General features: G+C 43.0%; 2 protein-coding genes across 9 annotated transcripts in view; one reads left to right on the forward strand and one right to left on the reverse strand.

The window, feature by feature from the left end:
- The first annotated feature begins 1,542 nt into the window (after nucleotides 1–1,542).
- On the forward strand, nucleotides 1,543–12,263 carry LOC139548711 (beta-secretase 2-like). The gene is made up of 9 exons (XM_071358454.1): nucleotides 1,543–2,135; nucleotides 7,577–7,665; nucleotides 7,938–8,151; nucleotides 8,714–8,845; nucleotides 9,383–9,517; nucleotides 9,862–9,963; nucleotides 10,250–10,399; nucleotides 10,548–10,716; nucleotides 10,934–12,263. The coding sequence occupies exons 1-9, from the start codon at nucleotides 1,845–1,847 to the stop codon at nucleotides 11,170–11,172; spliced, it is 1,521 nt and encodes a 506-aa protein (XP_071214555.1). The 5' UTR covers nucleotides 1,543–1,844; the 3' UTR covers nucleotides 11,173–12,263.
- A 239-nt stretch (nucleotides 12,264–12,502) lies between these two features.
- Nucleotides 12,503–24,036, reverse strand: part of atm (ATM serine/threonine kinase) — a 57,493-nt gene continuing 45,959 nt past the window's right edge. For 3 of the 8 annotated variants that reach the window (XM_071358448.1, XM_071358447.1, XM_071358450.1), the window contains one exon: nucleotides 21,429–21,986. In XM_071358448.1, coding sequence (XP_071214549.1) covers nucleotides 21,803–21,986 — 184 coding nt within the window. In that variant the 3' untranslated portion in view covers nucleotides 21,429–21,802. Of the gene's footprint in view, nucleotides 15,714–17,733; nucleotides 17,897–17,981; nucleotides 18,242–18,433; nucleotides 18,564–21,428; nucleotides 21,987–24,036 lie in introns of those variants that run through there. The other 5 variants (XR_011669762.1, XR_011669763.1, XR_011669761.1 and 2 more) reach the window with 5 other exon arrangements.

Raw genomic sequence — 24,036 nt, forward strand, 5'->3', positions numbered from 1 at the left:
CACTAAAATGGCATTATTATCATGTTCACAATTTTACAGTATTATTCCAATCTCAAGGTGTGGAAATATATACAAAACACAGAAAGAAATCATGTTTTTGACGGCTCTGGGCCTTTAAAGGGAGATTGGTTGACTGACATCAAATTGTTGCTACATATGGGAAAAACTGAATCTATTTTGTTTGGAACAAAACATAGATTGCTTAGGGCTGACAAGATAAAGGTAAACTGTGCAGGGAAGGAGATTGAATCTAAAACAAGTGTAAATTCTCTTGGTGTGTCCCTAGATCAATCTCTTTCTGGAGACCTGATTGCTGCTAAAAAAAATCAATGAAAATGGCGAACAAATTGACAGTTTTATAGTGTAACACTAGATATTTTAACATTAAAGTTAAGAAACTGCTTGTCTCAACCTTGATTCAGTGTCATTTTGATTATGCTGCTCTGCTTGGTATAGTGGGCTATCAAAAAAGCTGAAAAAGAGAATGCAGGTCATGCAAAATAATGTTATCAGGTATATGCTGAATGTCCCCCCTAGGACCCACATAGGGGTACAGGAGTTCTGAGAGGTGGGCTTGTTGCCTTTGGAGTCCAGAGTGGACCAACTTAAACTGAATCATATGTTTAACATCTTAAATGATCGTGCCCCAGGTTATATGAAAAACCACATTGATATGGTCTATCATCAATACAGTTACAATACCAGAGCTAGTGTTGTCTTGTAAAATCCCAAAAGTAAACAGTTCTGCCCCCTACTGCTACTTTATTTGAAGGATCGGTATGATAATTTTTTTTTTTTAACCTTTATTTAACTAGGCAAGTCAGTTAATTAAGAACAAATTCTTATTTACAATGACTGCCTACCCTTAACCAGGACAATGCTTGGCCAATTGTGCGTCGGCTTGTGGGACTCCCAATCACGGCTGGTTGTGATAGAGCTTGGAATCGAACCAGGGTCTGTAGTGACTCCTCTAGCCCTGAGATGTAGTGCCTTAGAACACTGCGCCACTCGGGAGTCCTGATATGCAATTAATAGATTGTTTTAATGTGAAATGAATATGGATGATTTTTAGGGTTAGGGAGAGTGCAGTGAATCGTGCCACTTTATAGGATGTCAATATAAATGAATGTATTTATGGTTGTTTGTAATTTTGTCTTGCCTTTTAATCATTATATGTGATATTGTTTTTACCATCGAGGACCACTTTGGAAATAAGCATATTAATTAATACTTTCAAGTGATATCGTCTGGGTCCACATTGTACATATTGTTGTATATGTTGTCTGTTACCCAAAATAAAATAAATGAAATTCAAAGGCTGACAGAGGCCTCTAGTGGCCAAAAGGCAGTTTTAGCATGGGCAGGACCTCCAGCATGCTTCCACCATTTTAAAGTAGTCTAAGTAGTCATCTAGGTGGGGATGCCTATGGGTTGTAGCCTCAGTGGCGCTGCCCGTGGTGTCACAGACGCTATAATGGAACATATATAAAGATAAGTGCTCTATCTATCTCTATGGTGCGCCCCGTAGGCGCCCTCCAAGCAAATCGTCCTTGACGAACAAAAAATCTCGTCACATCCGCGATATGGATTTCAGGAAGTAATCTAAAATAATAAAGTGGTGAACAACTTTCAGAGAGAGGAGTAAACGTCTAAATGCCAAGCGTCTAAATGTAAAGCCGGAGTTGTTTCTTATGAGTTTCTTTAGCGTCGTTGTCGGGACATCACGTTCACCATGATTACCGCACTGTAGGTTTCATGTTGGCCAAGCTGAAAACTAAGGAGCAAACTTTGAACAAGGCGCTGGAATTCTTCTGAAGTTTGACTTGCCCAAAATAATATTTGCCATGGCTTACCATAAAGGTTCTATTCCTTTTAGTGCATTATTTATCATGCTCTGTTTTGGAATGGCAAAATCTCTCTATACCATTCCACTTAAAATATTTATAGGGACGTTTAACTCTTCTTTAGATTTGGATTTAACTCCTATGAAACGAATACAAGCCTCAGGAAATGGGCTGTCCCTGGCATCTGATCCAGCTGGAATAGTGAACTTTTTGGACATGGTCAATAACTTACAAGGCGACTCTGGCAGAGGTTACTACATGGAGATGACACTGGGTACCCCTGGTCAAAAGGTATATGAGAATATGACCTATTGTTGTTTTTACATTTTCAATGTGGAATACATTTCTTGACCTCTTTGGTATCACAGTCCAAATGTTTTCAAATGAAGGAGATATGCATACACACACTACCGGTCAAAAGTTTTAGAACACCTACTCATTCAAGGGTTTTTCTTTTGACTATTTTCTACATTGTAGAATAATAGTGAAGACATCAAAACTATGAAATAACACATATGGAATCATGTAGTAACCCATTTTTTGTTTTTAACAAATCAAAATATTTTTGAGATTCTTCAAATAGCCACCCTTTGCCTTGATGACAGCTTTGCACACTCTTGGCATTATTTTCAATGACGGCCTAGGAACAGTGGGTTAACTGCCTTGTTCAGGGGCAGAACGACAGATTTTTTTATACCTTGTCAGCTCGGGGATTCGATCTAGCAACCTCTCGGTTACTAGTCCAGCGCTCTAACCACTAGGCTGAGAGAGAGAGAGGCTAGGGTGGGAGGGAGGGATGAGGCGAGGGTGGGAAGAGGAGAGAAGAGGCGTGGTAGGGAGAGGAGAGAAGAGGCGAGGTAGGGAGAGGAGAGGAGAGAAGGGGAGAGGAGAGAAGAGGCGAGGGGAGAAGAAAGAAGAGAAGAGGCGTGGGTGGGAAGAGGCGAGGGAGGGAGAGAAGAGGGGAGGGAGAAGGGAGAAGAGGTAGGGAGAGGAGAGAAGAGGCGAGGTGAGGAGAGAAGAGGCAGGGGAGGGGAGAGAAGAGGCGGGGAGGGGAGAGGAGAGGTAGGGAGAGGAGAGGCGAGGTAGGAAGAGGTGAGGTAGGGAGAGGAGAGAAGAGGCGAGGTAGGGAGAGGAGAGAAGAGGCGAGGTTGGGAGGGGAGAGGAGAGAATAGGCGAGGTTGGGAGGGGAGAGGCGAGAAGAGGCGAGGTAGGGAGAGGAGAGGAGAGAAGAGGCGAGAAGAGGAGAGGTTGGGAAGGGAGAGGAGAGAAGAGAAGAGGCGAGGTTGGGAGGGGAGAGGTGAGAAGAGGCAAGGTTGGGAGGGGAGAGGAGAGAAGAGGCAAGGTAGGGAGGGGAGAGGAGAGAAGAGGCGAGGTAGGGAGGGGAGAGGAGAGAAAAGGCGAGGTAGGGAGGGGAGAGGAGAGAAAAGGCGAGGTAGGGAGGGGAGAGGAGAGAAGAGGCGAGGCGAGGTTGGGAGGGGAGAGGTGAGAAGAGGGAAGGTGTGAGAAGAGAAGAGGGGAGAGGAGGAATAGGGTACGGAGGGGAGGTAGGGAGAGGAGAGGGGAGGGGAGGGAGGAAGGAAGGTAGGGAGGAGAGAGAAAAGGGGAGGTAGGAAGAGACGAGGGGAGGTAGGGAGAGAAGAGAAGAGGGAGAGAAGAGGAGTGGGAAGGTAGGGAGGGGAGAGAGGAGGAATAGGGTACGGAAGGGAGAAGAGGGGCGGTAGGGAGGGGAGAGAAGAGGGTAGTGTCGTGTCTTTGGCTATGCCGTATTAAGAGTTATGACATGCTATTCTATAAAATACTTTCTCCGTAATTAATATTACCTGATTGAACTAATCATGTAAATGTAATTAACTAGAGAGGAGGGGCACCACAAAATAATATTTATAGAGCTGTTATCTTCCCGAGTAAACTCTTAAAGACCTAGTAATATTTTACATCAATAGCAGTCAATATTAATCGTCACCTTATTTCAGTCTCATCTGAAAGTTGTAAATTCTTGGTTATCTTCACGAACCCTGGCTAACAAGTTGAATCAGCAATACAAAATTGGGTTTAATTATTTATTTACTAAATACCTAACTAATCACACAGAATTACATATACACAGAATGAATCATACCTTGATTACAAATGACATCATAAAGGAAAACGTCCCTAGCGGGCGGAACAGATATGACAGGTTGTTACACAAAAGAAAAGGAGCTGGGTTTGAGTGAAAGAGCGGGAAGACTGAGGAACAAAGGGCGAAGCTCTGCTATCGTAAATACAATATCTTATGCATTCTAAATTACCGCCCATTTGGAAAAGGAAAATGCAATAAATATTTACTCTGAGCTGCGCTTCGGTAGGTTGGTGGTAGATGGAAGGCCGTGTTTCCCAACCGGGTCCTTTGTCCTTTGAAGAATGTCTCTGCTGCTGGTAAATTGAATACGTTGTAGTAACGTCGTTGGGTGGTAGACGGGATACTCTTGTCTGTCCTAATTTACGTTTGCAGCTGCTGTTGCTAACTCAACGTCTAGGAGGTATCACTTCTATAGTGAATAAGAGTTCAAAATTCATACCATTCACAACCAAAGCTCATGCTGAGGTTGGCTTAGTTCTGTAGTTGACATGTTATCTGAACCATTCTGACATCGGACCGTCGTCCTCACATCCTCGGAACAGGAAGTTACATTTTCGTCAATGGCTTATATAGTGGAGGGAGAAGGGTGTGTCTGAAAAGTTTATAACCCATGTCTCTTCACAGTGGCGGGCCACTGGTTGAGCAGAGCCCTAAACTTATGAAAACCCAAATCTCTCATTTGGAAGCTAAAATTACATTTAATCTCTTCACCAATAATTTCATATTCAAACATTTGAATTGAACAACAATTCCATGTGAATCTGACAACTCTGATGTGTAGACTTTCCACAGTAGAGTTTGTCATTCTATCATTGATGAGAATGTGCCAGATGACAACCGAACTGACATAATATACCTTAAGTACCACCGCATATGTTCAATTGGTCGGATTACCAGAATATAGTTCATTTCCCCCCAACTTCTGATGTTCCCAGAATCTCTATGTTAACCAAGGGGTTTTCTAATGTCACATCAGTAGAGTAGGGAGAGGAAAAAGGGGGGAAGAGTTATTTATGACTGTCATAAACCTACCCCCAGGCCAACGTCATGCCAGTAGGTAGAAAGAGGAGAGAAGAGGAGAGAAGAGGGATGGGGTGGAGGGGAGGGAACAGAAGAGGGGAGAGGAGGAAGAGGGTAGGGAAGGAAGAGAAGAGGGAAGGTAGGGAGAGAAGAGGAGGGGAGAGGAGGAAGATGGCAGGGAAGGAAGAGAAGGGGGAAGGTAGGGAGAGAAGAGGAGTGGGAAGGTAGGGAGGGGAGAGAACAGAATAGGGAAGGTGTGAGAAGATGGGAGGCAGGGAGAGAAGAGAAGAGGGTAGGTGGGGAGAGAAAATGGTAGGGAGGGGAGAGAAGAGGGGGAGGGGAGAGAGAATGTGGAGCGGAGAGAAAGAGAGAACAAGGGGAGGGGGCACAATAACACCAAACCTCAAACAGTTCTATCTACAGTAGGATGTAATTAGAGGCCTGATGTTAAACAAGGCGTTATTCAAATGATCCACTAATTGCCACATCTGTTAGCCCCGTCACAGCAAGGCTGAGGTGTTAGCTGGAGTGCCTCACATCTGGTAATTGGTACAAACAGGTAGCAGATGTACGTCCCCGCCATTGAGCCTCTGCTAATTAGCCAGGCAGGCCTCAACCACAGGCGACCAGGCCGCCGCGCTGGCTCAGGGATGGAGAAGAGGAGGGATTTGCCTGGCAGTGGCCCAGCCAGGCTAGGGGAGTACGGAAGAGGATTGAGAGGGTTGGAGGTGCAAAGAAATGCCCCTATTTTTCCCCAACAGGCTGCGTCAGGATGGTCTGTCCAGTTTGGGCCCAGCGTGAGTGGATTGCTGCCATCGGTGTGGTGGCAGTAGGGTTTCAGATGTCAGAGCCACGGTGGTGGGACTTCGGCCAGTCCAACTAGGAAACACAGATAGGGACGCAACATAGAGCTTTAAGGAAGTACAGTGCCTTCAGAAAGTATTCACACCCCTTGACTTTTTCCACATTTTGTTGTGTTACAGCCTGAATTTAAAATGGATTAAATTTAGATTTTGTGTCACTGGCCTACACACAATACCCCATAATGTCAAAGTGGAATTATGTTTTTAGAAATGTTTACTAATTAATTGAAAATCAAAAACTTAAATATCTGGAGTCAAGTGTTCAACTCCTTTGTTATGACAGGCCTAAATAAGTTCAGGAGTAAAAATGTACTTAAGTTGCATAGACTCTGTGTGCAATAATAGTGTTTCATTTTTTTTAATGAATACCTCATCTCTGTACCACACACATACAAGTATCTGTACGGTCCCTCAGTCGGACAGTGAATTTCAAACACAAAGATCAGGGAGGTTACCGATGCCTCGCAAAGAAGGGTAATGGTAGATGGGTAAAAAAAAAAAAAAACAGACATTCAAAATCCGTTTGAGCATGGTGAAGTTATTAATTACACTTTGGATGGTGTATCAATACACCCAGTCACTACAAAGATACTCAGGGATGTGAATCGTTATGTAAATTAGATATTTCTGTATTTCATTGTCAATACATCTGCAAAAATGTCTAAAAACATGCGGTATTGTGTGTAGATGAGCGAGATTCATTTTTATTTGGTCCATTTTGAATTCAGGCTATAACACAAGATGTGAATTAAGTCAAGGGGTATGAATACTTTCTGAAGGTACTGTAGATCCCGCTAGGGTTTTTGTTTACCGTATATTGTGAGGAATAGCTAGGCCTATTTACTCAGTGTTTGTCCGTCATCAATACTTCCTGCTCATCTGTTTTTTTCAGAACAGGGTCGACAACACAAGAATGCAGAATACTCTTCAGTAGCCTATTTATTGAGAGCAGAATGCTACATTTGTTCTGTTTGGGTGTCAAGTAAGGTCTTCAATTTAAAATCTCTGAGTAAGTCGCTTCTTATTCTTAGCTTTGATGAAGCCCATGCTTTAGTTGAATGGAAACAAATATCCAGAAAATCATGTTTTCCTCAGGCTGCTTTAGGGAAGACACCGGAAGTAGAATGTCACACCAGCAGACCGCATTCCTGTGTGTTTCCTTTGTTACCTCTCCTCCATCAATCCAAAGTGCCTTAAAGACTAGGTATGCAGCCTAACATGATTTGAGGTCATGTTTAAATGGCAAAGAAACTCATTTTGAGAGCCGTGGAGGGCACTGTTTATTATGGCCTCTTTAATGATGAGGAATGTTAAGTAATGACTCTTCTGTGCCGGTCACCGAGGTGACAAGAAGTCGGTTATCTCATTAGTTCCCCCTCGTTGAATTGATGCCTGAGCCAACATCATCTCAACTGCTGCTTTGCTAGCTCATGCTCCGCTCCTGCTCGCACACAGCCGACAAATACCAAGTTGGAGAGACATTTAGACTCTGGAACAATGGGTGGACGTTTTTCCCAAAGACTACCAGACCAGAGAGCTTTTTTTAAATCTTCAGACGTCAGAAGCATAGTAAATACCCTGTTCAGCTCAAAGCACGATTACTGACTGTGAGTCAGTTTGTGTGTTTATTGCGTGTATTAAGATGAATGGGGTTGAGTTGTTCTGTGTGCTTAACCCAGATGGTTGAATGATTGATAAAGTACTCACTACTCTCTTTTGTTTTCCAGCTGAATATCCTGGTTGATACAGGAAGCAGTAACTTTGCAGTGGCTGCAGCAGCACATCCCTTCATCACACACTTCTTCAACACAGCACTGTGAGTCATCAGGCTCTCATATTTGCTCTCAGTGGAATAGCTCTTTCTGTAAGGTCAATAAGAAGCCTACGTTATCTACACATTATATTTGGTGGCCCCAATAATATTAGAAAATGCCTTAATTCAATAATCAGTGTTTCACATCAATCTCATAATTTATACAACAATCTGATTGTGTTTATTTTTGTTTAGAATTCGCTCAGGCATGCGTTTGATAAGATTTCCTTTGTCTAAGAGTACTGGTTACTCTCCCTGTCCCTCCCTGTGTTCAGCTCCAGTACGTACCAGTCCACTGGCAGGGGCGTGGCCGTCAAGTACACCCAGGGCAACTGGGAGGGCGAGCTGGGCACCGACCGCGTCCTCATTCCCAGCATCCCCAGCACCCCCACCATCAACATCGCCACCATTCTCTCCTCTGGCGGATTCTTCCTCCCGGGGGTCAACTGGCAGGGCATCCTGGGCCTGGCCTACCCCCTGCTGGCTCAGGTAAAGGGAGTGGGCTTGATGCCCCCTGGGACTCTGGATATGAAGGAAGGGGTTCCATGCCTATCGCCATGTCTGTTTGATTTGGCACAGTGGTGTACGTAAGCGTGGTGGGGCATGAAGAGCTGCTGAATGTTATCAAAGAGCAAATCAAGGTTCACACACATGATATTGTTCATATTCTCATCATCACATAGACCCATGGGGCGTGGTGGCTGAGGCTATTCTGAGCTGACACAATGTATGCCTTATGCAGATTTTGAGGTCAACCATTTTAAATCATTAACATGCAAGAACGTACGGTGACCACTCTGTACTGCAGTTCTCAGCTTTTGTTCAGATGATTTGCAGAATGTTTGTCAAACATCACATGCATATATCTGGCCTTTGACATATACACCATGTGAAGTCAAGGTATATGGGGGGGTCCTGTTTAGTCACGGTGATAACTGATAAGACTTTATGCTGTCATTCTCTGTGCTTACAGCTTCACTATTGACCAATAGGACAGCCAAGACATTACACTGTTTTCTACTAAGTTTTGTGTTTGTCTCCTGTTTCTCAGCCTGACTCCTCGGTGGAGCCCTTCTTTAACTCCATGGTACGACAGACAGGCATCCCAGATGTGTTCTCCCTCCAGATGTGCGGAGCTGGGTTGTCAGACAGCTCCACTGCCGACCCCGCGGGGGGAAGTCTTGTGAGTAGTCAGGTGGAGAAAGCTAAAGGCTATGTATGGGAGGAGTGAATGCTGGGGGGGAGACTTCCTTACAAAGGCTGGTTATTGTACTGCAAAAGAGGATGATTATTGAGGCTGTTCATCTCACGCACGCTAGGCTGACTCTTGGCATAATATTGCTCCCAACGCCCAGACCAGATAAACCTTTCAAGGGCGGATGAGACTGAGCGGCATGATCATTTTTAGAAACATGATCGCTAGCAAGTCTCTGCGCCTCTCAATGCGTTTCCCCATTGGACGCCCAATCTAGTTAGTGAGTGGCTAATTAAGCTAAGAGAGCCCCCTGCCGAGAGCAGGTCTGTCGGTGTTATATGAGCGGTCGAGCCGACCACGTGAGCCTCTGAGAGGGGCAGGTGGGAGAGATGGTGGGGTGTAATCACTGTATGCAATGCCATACCAAACTGTGCCAAGGTATTCCATTGTAGTTTTATTATATTATTCAGGCTATCATTGTATTCAGTCATTTGTACGGTGAATGAAAACCCAGTTTTGTTTCAGGTCATGGGAGGGGTTGAACCAACATTGTATTCGGGGTCCATGTGGTACACCCCTATAAAGGAAGAGTGGTACTATCAGGTGGAAGTATTAAAGCTGGAGGTTGGGGACCAGAATCTAAACCTGGACTGCAAAGAGGTATGAGACAGACTGGCCCCCTGTTGTTTTCTAAATGTTTCAATCTGCACAACACGTCAGGAACAAAGACTAACCTTGGCCCTAAGCCTAAGGCTGTTTCTAGTCAGCATTCTTGGTGGATTAGCCTGTAGAGCAGGTTTGGAAAGAGGAAATAAAGCAACAGTTAATAAAGACAACAATATGCTAATCCTGTTTCTGAAGCCTTCCAGGAACCAAGGTGGACATTTCAGCTTTTTGTTTGATCAAGACTTTCTGAAAGGAAACCATGTAACTGAAGATTTTTGTATTTTTTGTCTCCCCGTTTCTTTATACATCTTCTCTCTCTCCTTCTCTCTATCTCTCAGTACAACCAGGATAAAGCCATAGTGGACAGTGGAACCACTCTGCTGCGGCTGCCTGTGAATGTGTTCAATGCTGTGGTGGAGGCCATCTCAAGAACATCTCTGGTATGTCAGCCTCTGTGCCCATGATCAAATGACCAAGGACTTCTAGGATTACCTGCTTGTCTGAGGACACTTCAGTAACTGTGTAGACTGAGGACACTGCAAGTTATTCCCTTTTCATACAGTATGACCATGGCCTGTATTTTTCCACCCCAATATGACCAACTTTGTTCTGGTCTACAGATCTGAGAGAAAATGTGTAGTCATCTATGTAAAAGTACACTTTTTTTCACAACTCAGTAGTTTTGTTGGAGTCTTAACAATCAGTCACTGTCTTTCTATGGACTAGATCCAGGACTTCACCTCAGGGTTCTGGGGTGGTACTAAACTGGCCTGCTGGTTGAAGGGAGAGACACCGTGGAGGTTCTTCCCCAAACTGTCCATCTACCTGAGAGCCACCAACACCAGCCAGTCCTTCAAAATCTCCATCCTCCCTCAGGTGACAACAAACGTCCCCCATGTTGCCCCCGTGTGTTTTGTTGTTTGCTTACTCCAACCAACATCCGCCATCTTGTTATGAGCTTTAGATCTGTTTGCCGACAGCTCTTTGATTGACATTAGTGTGTCTGTGTGGCTCCTCCCTGCAGCTGTATATCCAGCCAATCACAGACGTGAACGGTAGGCTGGCCTGCTTCCGCTTCGGCATCTCGTCGTCAGCCAACGGCCTGGTGATAGGAGCAACCGTCATGGAGGGATTCTACGTCATCTTTGACCGGGCTGAGAAGAGGGTGGGCTTCGCTGTCAGCAGATGTGCAGGTGAGGGCTGGAGACACTTGGGGCATAAAGGATATTATTGGGTCTTACATAAAGCCTTGGTCTTCCAATACAGTATGGTTATGGCTCTAGCATCAGAAAATATGTACTTTTTTGGGCTATTAAATGTTTATCTGCTTGGTCAAGTGCCCTTCATATCCAAAATATCGCATTCCACAATACGTCAGTCATTATAGCCCCGGACCCTCCCTCTCTCTAGTGAACGGTGGGCTAGCCGTGTCAGAGATCTTGGGGCCCTTCTCATCTGCAGACGTGGCATCTGACTGTGCTGCTAGAGGGCTGCTGAAGGAGCCCCTTCTCTGGGTCATCTCCTATGCCCTGATGGCCGTCTGTGCTGTCGTACTCCTCATCCTGCTCCTCCTCCTGTCCTGTCGTCACCGAGACCGGTCCAGCGAGATCACTGATGAGTCCTCGCTGGTCCGCCACCGCATCAAGTGACTGAGGCGGGCCTCGGGTGACACGACGGCGGCCACCGGCAGTCCCAGTTCTACTGAGGCTGGGAAAAGGGAGGGGTTGGGGCTTCACTGACCAATAGGACTGTTCTCTGGACACATCATGGGGGGAAAAAAACGAACCAGTTTGACCAGTGAACACTTAGCTTAGATGTTACCAGTTCTTTGCACTCCAGTTTTACATCAACCTATGATTAATTTAGACACATGTTATAAGACTGAAGGTTGGGTAGCAGAAAGGAATCATGCTATCCTTATGCCAGCCCAGTCCCCGATTGCACATATTACCTGCTGATTCTCCACTGCCTACAACATGGTAGTGAAGCACACTGCTCTCAGCTGAGAGACAAGGTCCCAAGAACTCTTAAACAGTCAGGTTTCTTTTTACTTCTTAGAAGCCTCAACTCAAAATAGGATATTGTAAATGATGCTTTGAAGTTTGTTGAATGTTCCCCACAGGTATCAATACCATTATTTCATGGCAACTTCTTCTCTGCGATAAAAGGAGGAATGTTTCGTAGCAGTTTCTTAGTTTCATTCACAAAGCACAACCAGGAGTTCAGACAATTGAAGATGCACACATTATGTTGGGGTAAGAAAATCACTTAGGTTGATATCATACTTCCCTTCTGGTTTACAATGTTGTCATATGGGAACTAGCATGGTTTGCAACATTTTTAATTGCACTTTTCAAATACTGATCAAAAGTGTCAAAAATATGAAGATCAATATCACTGCAACTGTGTTATAGGATTTTGTAACGACATTGTTGAATTATGTACTTTTACTGCTATACATATTTGAAATGTCAATGTGATTGTATAATATTATTTCAAAAACTTGCCATTAGTAGACACATACAGAAAACTGATTTGTAAGGGCACATATATTTCTATGCTAATTAATATTTTCTAAATACCCAAAGTTACCCATGATTTCAAAAGTTAAAGAAAATATTTTGCAAAGGTGTTGGTGCAGATGATGATCATGTTTGTTTAAATGTGTTTTAACTATATCAGTGCCAAAGTTGTGATTGTATATAATTACATTGACCAGATTAAAGTAACAGCTCTCTCATTCCAGTGTGATAATAGGACCGGCCTCTATTCCAACAGCCTTCAACCTGGATAAACAATCCACCATTTGACTAGTATGACTAAAGAAAGAGTTACACAAGTAGAGGGCACCATGGTGCAGGTTCACTTTCTCTAATCTTGAGCTCAAGAGGAACTACCAAGAACACCATCTGGTGGTCAAAGTGATACATAAATGTAACGACTTTTCAAACTGTACAGTATATATTACACAAAACAGTATCAGGATGTAGAAGTAGTAATTTAATGATTCAATTAATACATACATACAAATTCAATATGTAGCACATAGCGTCGGAATTTCTGATGACACACTGTACGTACAAAAAGTAGACAAACATCTCTTTCTGGCTTTTCTATTCAGAAAAAAATACAATGTTTCCACCATTTCATCCTGATTATTTCTCAGTTTTCATCTTCATTTCTGCAAAACCAAACACACCATAGTTACAACTTCCCATTATTAAAAAGTGTATGCATGTAAATCACAACAATGGATTTAATGGTTTCTTATACCTGCATTTGTTCATAGATCCAGCCTAGGAAGAAGGCGACGTTTCCATGGACGCCTGGTTTGTTCCTCTGGTCACAGACATCTCCCCAGCTTGTGTCCCCTACCAGCCACCATACTGAGTCCTTCTCTGTCACAAGCGGGCCACCACTGTATCCCTTGGAGATAGAGTCCATGCCACATTTAAGGAATGGTGCAATACACAATCCAAGAGTCTTAGAGGGTTTCTTCTATTTATATGCTATTAACTGCAGTTTCATTGAGCTTGTTGTTCTGTAACTGAATAAGCAGTATTGATGTATTACAGGCCATTTTATCACATAATGTGCTAGTGGACATACAACACTCACCCACTTAAATCAAATCAAGTTTATGTTATATAGCCCTTCGTACATCAGCTGATATATCAAAGTGCTGTACAGAAACCCAGCCTAAAACCCCAAACAGCAAGCAATGCAGGTGTAGAAGCACGGTGGCTAGGAAAAACTCCCTAGAAAGGCCAAAACCTAGGAAGAAACCTAGAGAGGAACCAGGCTATGAGGGGTGGCCAGTCCTCTTCTGGCTGTGCCGGGTGGAGATTATAACAGAACTTGGCCAAGATGTTCAAATGTTCATAAATGATCAGCATGGTCAAATAATAATCACAGTAGTTATCGAGGGTGTAGCAAGTCAGCACCTCAGGAGTAAATGCCAGTTGGCTTTTCAGAGCCGATCATTAAGAGTATCTCTACCGCTCCTGCGGTCTCTAGAGAGTTGAAAACAGCAGGTCTGGGACAGGTAGCACGTCCGGTGGACAGGTCAGGGTTCCATAGCCGCAGGCAGAACAGTAGCAAGGCCAGGTGGACTGGGGACAGCAAGGAGTCATCATGCCCGGTAGTCCTGACGCATGGTCCTAGGGCTCAGGTCCTCCGAGAGAGAGAAAGAAAGAGAGAAGGAGAGAATTAGAGAGAGCATACTTAAATTCACACAGGACACCGGATAAGAGAAGTACTCCAGATATAACCAACTGACCCTAGCCCCCCGACACAAACTACTGCAGCATAAATACTGGAGGCTGAGACAGGAGGGGTCAGGAGACACTGGCCCCATCCGATGATGGATATAACCCCACCCACTTTGCCAAAGCACAGCCCCCGCACCACTGGAGGGATATCTTCAACCACCAACTTACAATCCTGAGACAAGGCCGAGTATAGCCCACAAAGATCTCCACCACAGCACAAACCAAGGGGGGGCGCCAACACAGACAGGAAGATCACGTCAGTAACTCAACCCACACAAGTGACGCACCCCTCCTAGGGACGGCATGAAAGAGCACCAGTAAGCCAGTGACTCAGCCCCTGTAATAGGGTTAAAGGCAGAGAATCCCAGTGGAGAGAGGGAAACCGGCCAGGCAGAGACAGCAAGGGCGGTTCGTTGCTCCAGAGCCTTTCCGTTCACCTTCACACTCCTGGGCCAGACTACACTCAATCATATGACCTACTGAAGAGATAAGTCTTCAGTAAAGACTTAAAGGTTGAGACCGAGTCTGCGTCTCTCACATGGGTAGGCAGACCATTCCATAAAAATGGAGATCTATAGGAGAAAGCCCTGCCTCCAGCTGTTTGCTTAGAAATTCTAGGGACAATTAGGAGGCCTGCGTCTTGTGACCGTAGCGTACGTGTAGGTATGTACGGCAGACCAACTCGGAAAGATAGGTAGGAGCAAGCCCATGTAACGCTTTATAGGATAACAGGAAGCCAGTGTAGGGAAGCTACGGAGTGTGTAAAAAATTTGACTTAATTTGTTTCACAGAAGGGTAAATTTGTTTATTAAAAAAAGAAAAAATAATATTTCAAAAGGTAGAAATGTCTCCATGTTAGTCATTGGAAACAACCATTTGGCTTAGTTCACATTGTCAGTAGTTACAGTGCCTTCAGGAAGCATTCACAACCCTCAACTTTTCCCACATTTTGTTATTACAGCCTGAATTGTTTTATTGATTTACATTTAGATTTTTTTATCATCATATGATCAAATTTCTTGGTTCTAGTCAGGATTCTAGCAGCCGTATTTAGCACTATCTGAAGTTTATTTAGTGCTTTATCCGGGTAGCCGGAAAGTAAAGCATTGCAGTAGTCTAACCTAGAAGTAACAAAAGCTAAAGGCACAGTATATAATGGAGGTTTTGTTTGACCAAGGGCAGAGAGCATGTTACATAAAGGCATGAAAACCCTCTGTATGATCTGTTCAAAGCGTAGGAACACCCTTGATGTCACTGCTATGTTTGTACAGGATAAGTGGAATTGTATGATTCCACTGGTATGATACTCTTGTTTGACTTTTATAGAAACAGAACAAAGGTACATTGCTGTGGCAGTGTGAAAGCCTTATCCAACTGTCTTTAAACATCTTGTTTATAAGTTAAGATGTTCTTAAATCAGAATGACACCATGAATGAACAGAGCAAGTGATCAAATCAAACATGATTTAGGCTCCTGATACTTTCATGATATAATAGATCATCAATTGTCTTTATTTTTCTTAACCTTCAAATATATTTTGTCATTCAGAGTAAACAGAATTTGAGTGGGGCTCTAAGTTTTTCTAAAAACCCTTAATCGGACCAGTAAAAACTGGTAAAAAATATAGGGACCTATCCTGGGTACCAGACCTGTTTGTTCCATCATTCCACTCCTGGCATATGACAAGGAGGGCAAGGAGTGGAATGACTGCACAACCAGGTCTGGTACCCAGGCTAATAGGGACCTATGAGGCAGAGGGGTCAGTTATCTTTTACCTGGCATGAGTCCACTCCTACCTCCAGCCTGCCGGCACATTTCATATCCTGTGTGATCTTCCCATTGTAGACAGAGGAGCTGTTAGAGATGATCCTGTCTATCAGTGACACCTCAGCTTCCATCAAAGAGCTGGAGCCTGAGCCTGGGACAGACAGGTGAACACATTGAACATCTCCCTTCATCATACTCAAAAGAAAAGATCTTAGCTACAAAATATCTAATGGCTTCTGATTGTATTGATGTGTAGGGTATTTATGTTGACACCAACTGGGTTGGTAATATGCTGTTACTCAACACCATGTCATGTGCTGTACATCTTTTCTTAACCAATAAAAAAATATAAAAAATAAATTATATATATACAGTTGAAGTCGGAAGTTTACATACACTTATGTTGGAGCCATTAAAACTCGTTTTTCAACCACTCCACAAATTTCTTGTTAAAAAACTATAGTTCTGGTAAGTCGGTTAGGACATCTACTTTGCGCATGACAAGTAATTTTTCCAACAATTGTTTACAGACAGATTATTTCACTTATAATTCACTGTATTACAATTCCAGTGGGTCAGAAGTTTACACACACTAAGTTGACTGTGCCTTTAAACAGCTTGGAAAATTCCAGAAAATGATGTCATGGCTTTTGAAGCTTCTGATAGGCTTATTGACATCATTTGAGTCAATTGGAGATGTACCTGTGGATGTATTTCAAGGCCTACCTTCAAACTCAGTGCCTCTTTGCTTGACATCGTGGGAAAATCTAAAGAAATCATTGTAGACCTCCAAAAGTCTGGTTCATCCTTGGGAGCAATTTACAAACGCCTGAAGGTACCACGTTCATCGGTACAAACAATAGTATGCAAGTATAAACACCATGGGACCGCTCAGGCGTCATACCGCTCAGGAAGGAGACGCGTTCTGTCTCCTAGAGATGAACGTACTTTGGTGCGAAAAGTGCAAATCAATCCCAGAATAACATCAAAAGGACCTTGTGAAGTTGCTGGAGGAAACAGATACAAAAGTATCTATATCCACAGTAAAATGAGTCCTATATATCGATATAACCTGAAAGGCCGCTCAGCAAGGAAGAAGCCACTGCTCCAAAACCGCCATAAAAAAGCCAGACTACGGTTTGCAACTGCACATGGGGACAAAGATCGTACTTTTTGGAGAAATGTCCTCTGGTCTGATAAAAGAAAATAGAACTGTTTGGCCAAAATGATCATCGTTATGTTTGGAGGAAAAGGGGGGAGGCTTGCAAGCCGAAGAACACCATCCCAACCGTGAAGCACGGGGGTGGTAGCATCATGTTGTGGGGGTGCTTTACTGCAGGAGGGCCTGGTGCACTTCACAAAATAGATGGCATCATGAGGGAGAATTATGTGGATATATTGAAGCAACATCTCAAGACATCAGTCAGGATGTTAAAGCTTGGTCGCAAATGGGTCTTCCAAATGGACAATGACCCCAAGCATACTTCCAAAGTTGTGGCAAAATGGCTTAAGGACAACAAAGTCAGGGTATTGGAGTGGCCATCACAAAGCCCTGACCTCAATCCTATAGAACATTTGTGGGCAGAAATGAAAAAGTGTGTGTGAGCAAGGAGGCCTACAAACCTGACTCAGTTACACCAGCTCTGTCAGGAAGAATGGGCCAAAATTCACCCAACTTATTGTAGGAAGCTTGTGGAAGGCAACCCGAAACATTTGACCCAAGTAAAACAATTTAAAGGCAATGCTACCAAATACTAATTGAGTGTATGTAAACTTCTGACCCACTGGGAATGCAATGAAAGAAATAAAAGCTGAAATAAATCATTCTCTCTACTATTATTCTGACATTTCACATTCTTAAAATAAAGTGGTGATCCTAACTGACCTAAGACAGGGAATTGTTACTAGGATTAAATGTCAGGAATTGTGATAAACTGAGTTTAAATGTATTTGGCTAAGGTGTATGTAAACGTCCGACTTCAACTATATATATAAGTATATTCGCAGTTTACTTCTTACCTTTGTACCATTTCAGGTTATTCACTGAACATGAATTACTTATGTCTCAATAAAAACTGGAAAAATGGGGGTGTTCAAAAACCTTTGACTGGTAGTGTATATTTCAATAATATAGTGCACATACTGTACAGTATGTATGTCTATGGACTTACTCCACTACGCAGTGTGCTCCCATCACTATCCAGTATGGGGTGATGATGGAACCGCCGCAGACGTGAAAGACCTGGAGGCTGACCTGCCATGGCAAGGCCCCCAAACGAGCCTCCTGGCCCCCCACTACACGACTCAAATTGGAGACTACTCTGGTACCACAGTCTGGAGACAGAGGTTTATCAGGTGGTAACACTTTACATGAAGTTGCTCTATACCTAATTACTGAGAAAGTTACATAATGACTTACCTATGCACTTCAGGGTCACCCCATGAACACTGGGACAGGTGTCGCTGAGGAGAGTAAAAGGAATCACAAAAATACAGATGGTGCTATCAAGAGTTTAACATACCGTTAGGAAATGGTATGATATGAAATGTGATTGGCTCACATTTTTTCACTGACGCCCAAGCTGTTGCATTATGGGTGTGTCAGGGCTTGACCCAGACTTCAGCATTAAGAATCCACTGGCATTTGTCTTTTGTTGGCCAGATTTAACATATGTGTCTCTGTGAACCCATAGCAAACAAATTAAATAAATTACCATAACACATGCTCACTGTTTTACATTCACGTTTACGCTTGCTTGACTATCTCACAATGCATATGGGGAAGATTCAATTCTCTATACTATACCAATGGGCATAAATATAAAAACAAAATAAATCTCAATCTGAATCTAGATACAGTATATGTCTCACCTGCTGTATCCTAAACGCTGTTAGGCTGCCTTCCCATGGTGATCTGCCCATCCATCTGAGCACACTGTCCTCCACGATCCAATGTCAGACAAATAGGCTTGCAGAAGAAAACTGGAGCCACACAGCTTCACTGTAGAAAAACAAATAGCACAACACACAATGTTAAGTAAAAGAGCAAAAACAAACATACGTAGACACACAGTACCTGTACAGTAAAATTTCCCAGCCAGGTCTTTGACAGGGCAGATGACCAGAGGTCTGAATGGGTAAAGGTAAAGCATCCGAAAGCCTATCTTCAAAGAGTACCTCGTTTGAACCCTCTAGCAAAAATAAATAAAATAACCTCACACTTACTGTTGTACTTGCCTTTCTTGCACTAACACTAACGCTTCTCTTTTCTTATTAGCTACGATTTTGCTGATAGCTGCTTTATTAAGAAAAGTTTAACTTACAATCACTGATGTGGTTGTTATACTACCTTAAGTGTAATGCACTGACTGTAAAGTGTTCTGGATTGGAACATCTTCTAAATTACCAAAATGTAATGTAAAAATGAATAGTTACAACACTGAACTTCATCCTGCCCTGCTGGACAGTCTCTTACCCCATCACACCACTAAGACTGCCTGACACAGCGACCATCGCCACATGCAACCCCACACGCACAGATGGAGGACACTGAAGGGTGAGAGGGTGAGGTTAAGGATGGTCAGAAGGGAACAAGTTAATTCATCAAATTGAAGTGAATGAAGTGCACCTACATACACTACATGACCAAAAGTATGTGGACATGTGCTCGTCCAACATCTCATTCCAAAATCATGGGCATTAATATGGCATTGGTCCCCCCTTTGCTGCTATAACAGCCTCCACTCTTCTGGGAAGGTTTTCCACTAGATGTTGGAACATTGCTGTGGGGACTTGCTTCCATTCAGCCACAAGAGCATTAGTGAGGTCGGACAATGATTTTTGGCAATAAGGCCTAGTTCACAGTCTGCATTCCAATTCATCCCAAAGATGTTTGATGGGGTTGAGGTCAGGGACCTGTGCAGACCAGTCAAGTTCTTCCACACTAATCGACAAATAATTTCTGTATGGACATCGCTTTGTGCGCGGGGGCATTGTCATGCTGAGACAAGAAAGGCCTTCCCCAAACTGTTGCCACAAAGTTGGAAGCACAGAATCATCTACAATTTCATTGTATGCTGTAGCGTTAAGATTTTCCTTCACTGGAACTAAGGGGCCTATCCCAAACCATGAAAAACAGCCCCAGACCATTATTCCTCCTCCACCAAACTTTACAGTTGACACTATACATTGGGGCAAGTAGCGTTCTCCTGGCATCCGCCAAACCCAGATTTGCCAGTCGGACTGCCAGATGGTGAAGCGTGATTCATCACTCCAGAGAACTCGTTTCCACTGCTCCAGAGTCCAATGGCTGCGAGCTTTACACCACTGCCGACGCTTGGCATTGCACATGGTGATTTTATGCTTGTGTGCGGCTTCTCGGCCATGGAAACCCATTTCATGAAGCTCCCGACGAACAGTTGTTCTGCTGAAGTTCCGTCCAGAGGCAGTTTGGAACTCGGTAGTGAGTGTTGCAACCGAGGACAGACGATTTTTACGTGCTTCAGCACTCGGCGGTCCCATTCTGTTAGCTTGTGTGGAATAACACGTCGAGGCTGAGCCGTTGTTGCTCCTCGACATTTCCACTTCACAATAACGGCACACACAGTTGACCGGGGCAGCTCTAGCAGGGCAGAAATGTGTTGAAACTGACTTATTGGAAAGGTGCAGTGGTGGAAAAAGTACACAATTGTCATACTTGAGTAAACGTAAAGAAACCTTAATAGAAAATGACTCAAGTAAAAGTCACCCAGTAAAAATACTGCTCGAGTAAAAGTTTCTGGATTTAAATGTACTTCAGTATCAACATTAAATGTAATTGCTAAAATATAATTAAGAATCCAAAGTAAAAGTATAAATCATTTAACATTCCTTATGTTAAACAAAACAGACAGCACGATTTCCTTGTTTTTTAAAAAAACTTACGGATAGCCAGGGGCACACTCCAACACTCAGACATTATTTACAAAGCATTTGTGTTTAGTGAGTCTGCCAGATAAGAGGCAGTAGGGGTGACCAGGGATGTTGCCATGATTTGTGTGAATTGGACCATCTTCCTGACCTGCTAACCATTTGAAATGTAACGAGTACTTTTATGTGTCAGGGAAAATGTATGTAGTAAAAAGTACATTATTCTCTTTAGGAATGTAGTGAAGTAAAAGTTGTCAAAAATATACATAGTAAAGTACAGATCCCCCCCCAAAAAACAAATTAAGTAGTACTTTAACTTAAGTATTTTATACCACTGGAAAGGTGGCATCCTATGACGGTGCCACACTGAAAGTCACTGAGCTCTTCAGTAAGGCCATTCTACTGCCCATGTTTGTCTATGGAGATTGCATGGCTGTGTGCCCGATTTTATACACCTGTCAGCAACGGGTGTGGCTGAAATAGGCGAATCTACTAATTTGAAGGGGTGTCCACATATTTTTTGTATATATAGTGTATATAGTGTGTGTTTTAGGGTAGAGGCCAAATGATGAGGGAAAAACACTAATACTTACAGTAGTATCCAAGCAAGATCCCAGCAACCAATAGGAGGCGCACACTGATGACCGTGGTCATTAAGTACTTGATGCGCCTGTCCCTCACACCTGAAACAGGTTAAGGTATATGGACGAATTCCTCTACATTCTTCTTCAACATAACATCAAAACTACTAAAAAAAGTTGTAATTTTTTTTGTTTGTTGCTTAATTACAATAACACATTAGTCTGACAGGAAGAGAACCAAATGTATACAGGTAACAAGGTAAAGAGGCAGTGCTATCAGGGGGAGGTGCAGGGCCCAGTTCATGTACAAACTGGGGTAGTTCCTCCGCAGATGGTTTGAGAGGGGATCTCCCGAGTCAATTAAATCTTCTCATCTCCTGAATCAATTATCTCTTTATTATCTTACATGTCAGCTATTTACCATCCAACGGTACAATGAACATATTCAAGAACAACCATTTTTCACTTTAAAAGTGCCCCCAAAAAATCGACTTGATATATAATCTGACACTTGATACAAAGAATTCAGAGCAACACAAGAAAACAAGTCATTTACATGTTGCATTAGAAACCTAATAATTCATTACAGTCTATTAAGTGCAGAAAGCTAAAATATCAGCTGTGATTGATAAGGAAGCACATGGTGCATCAAGTATGTCAAAGCATAAACATTCATTATTCATACATAGTACTTTGTAGAAAGCGGACTAAGATTGACCCAGGCCCCCTGGTTTCTCCCAGTATGTTAGCCCTAGACCCAGGCCTGCCAGCCGGGGAAGAGGCGGCTGAGATTGTTAGGGTCCATGGCCTGCTGGATGAGGAGGTTGACCTGCCCTCCTACACTGAGCACCCTGCCATCCTCCACCCCCTTCAGCTTCTCCTGCAGCCGCAGCAGCACGCGCTCCGCCACCTTGTTAAAGCTCTGGCTATCACTGCTGAGAGAGAAGAGACAGGATATTGTGCAGCCAATATATGAGATTCGTTAAAAATATTTATAGCACAAATGTAAATGACCAACACCAAGCCTTGCCACATGATTTTCTTTAACGAGTCCGACGCGAAGGATATACTGCTTTCTCTGGAATGGGCCCGAATCCCTGTCATTTGCGTGAAGAAAAGACGGAGAAAAAGGGGGCGGTGGTCGGGCTGCCTTCTATTGGCCAACGTGCAATCATTGGAAAACAAAATGGATGATATACGATCAAGACTATCCTATCAACGGAACATAAAAAACTGCAATATCTTATGTTTCACCAAGTCGTGGCTGAACGATAATACGGATAATAGAGCTGGCGGGATTTTCCATGCATCGGCAGAACAGAGAAGCTACGTCTGGTAGGACGAGGGGCGGCAGTGTGTGTACATTTGTCAATAACAGCTGGTGCGCGATGTCTAATATTAAAGAAGTCAAGGTATTGCTCGCCTGAGGTAGAGTATCTTATGATAAGCTGTAGACAACATTATCTACCAAGAGAGTTCTCATCTATATTATTCATAGCCATCTATTTACCACCACAAACTGATGCTGGCACAAAGACCACACTCAACCAGCTGTATAAGGCCATAAGCAAACAAGAAAATGCTCGTGGCCGGTGTCATGGAAATTGCAAGATTATGTTATAACGCTTGTATTGCATTATAATGGTTGTTTTATTCGACAGAATAGAGTATTCTGTAAACTTCTTATGGCTGGTGGCGCTATTTTCACGTTCAGATGAAAAGCGTGCCCAGAGTAAACTGCCTGCTACTCAGGCCCAGAAGCTAAGATATGCATAGTATTAGTATATTTGGATAGAAACACTCTGAAGTTTCTAAAACTGTTTGAATGATGTCTGTGAGTATAACAGAACTCATAAGGCAGGAAAAAATCTGAGAAAAATCCAACCAGGAAGTGGGAAATCTGAAGTTTGTAGGTTTTTTCCAAGATAGTGTAAATTTGGTCCGATTGCACTTCCTAAGGCTTCCACTAGATGTCAATAGTCTTTAGAACATTTTCTCAGGCTTCTACTGTGAAGGGGGAGCAAATAAGAGCTGTTTGACTAAGAGGTCTGGCAGAATGCCATGAGCTAAGTCATGCGCAGCCGTGAGAGCGAGCTGCGTTCCTTTTCATTTCTAAAGACAAATGAATTGTCCGGTTGGAATATTATTGAAGATTTATGATAAAAACATCCTAAAGATTGATTCTATACATCATTTGACATGTTTCTACGAACTGTAATGAAACTTCTTGACTTTTCGTCTGGACTAAGTACCTGCGCCTCGTGAATTTGGATTTGTGAACTAAACGCGCAAACAAAAAGGAGGTATTTGGACATAAATGATGGACTTCATCGAACAAAACAAACATTTATTGTGGAACTGGGATTCCTGGGAGTGCATTCCGATGAAGATCATCAAAGGTAAGTGAATATTTATAATGCTATTTCTGACTTCTGTTGACTCCACAACATGGCGGGTATCTGTATGGCTTGTTTTGGTGCCTGAGCGCTGTACTCAGATTATTGCATGGTGTGCTTTTTCCGTAAAGCTTTTTTGAAATCTGACACAGCGGTTGCATTAAGGAGAAGTATATCTTTAATTCCATGCATAACACTTGTATTTTCATCAACATTTATGATGAGTATTTCTGTAATTTGATGTGGCTCTCTGCACTTTCACCGGATGTTTGTTTGAGACAATGCATTTCTGAACATAACGCGCCAATGTAAACTAAGATTTTTGGATATAAATATTAACTTTATCGAACAAAACATACATGCATTGTGTAATATGAAGTCCTATCTGATGAAGATCATCAAAGGTTAGTGATTCATTTTATCTCTATTTCTGCTTTTTGTGACTCCTCTCTTTGGCTGGAAAACTTTAGTTTTTCTGTGACTAGGCGCTAACCTAACATAATCACATGGTATGCTTTCGTCGTAAAGCCTTTTTGAAATCGGACACTGTGGTGGGATTAACAACAAGTTTATCTTTAAAATGGTGTAT

Source organism: Salvelinus alpinus, chromosome 22 (genome assembly GCF_045679555.1).
Source record: "Salvelinus alpinus chromosome 22, SLU_Salpinus.1, whole genome shotgun sequence".
In the NCBI taxonomy this organism is placed as follows: Eukaryota; Metazoa; Chordata; class Actinopteri; order Salmoniformes; family Salmonidae; genus Salvelinus; species Salvelinus alpinus.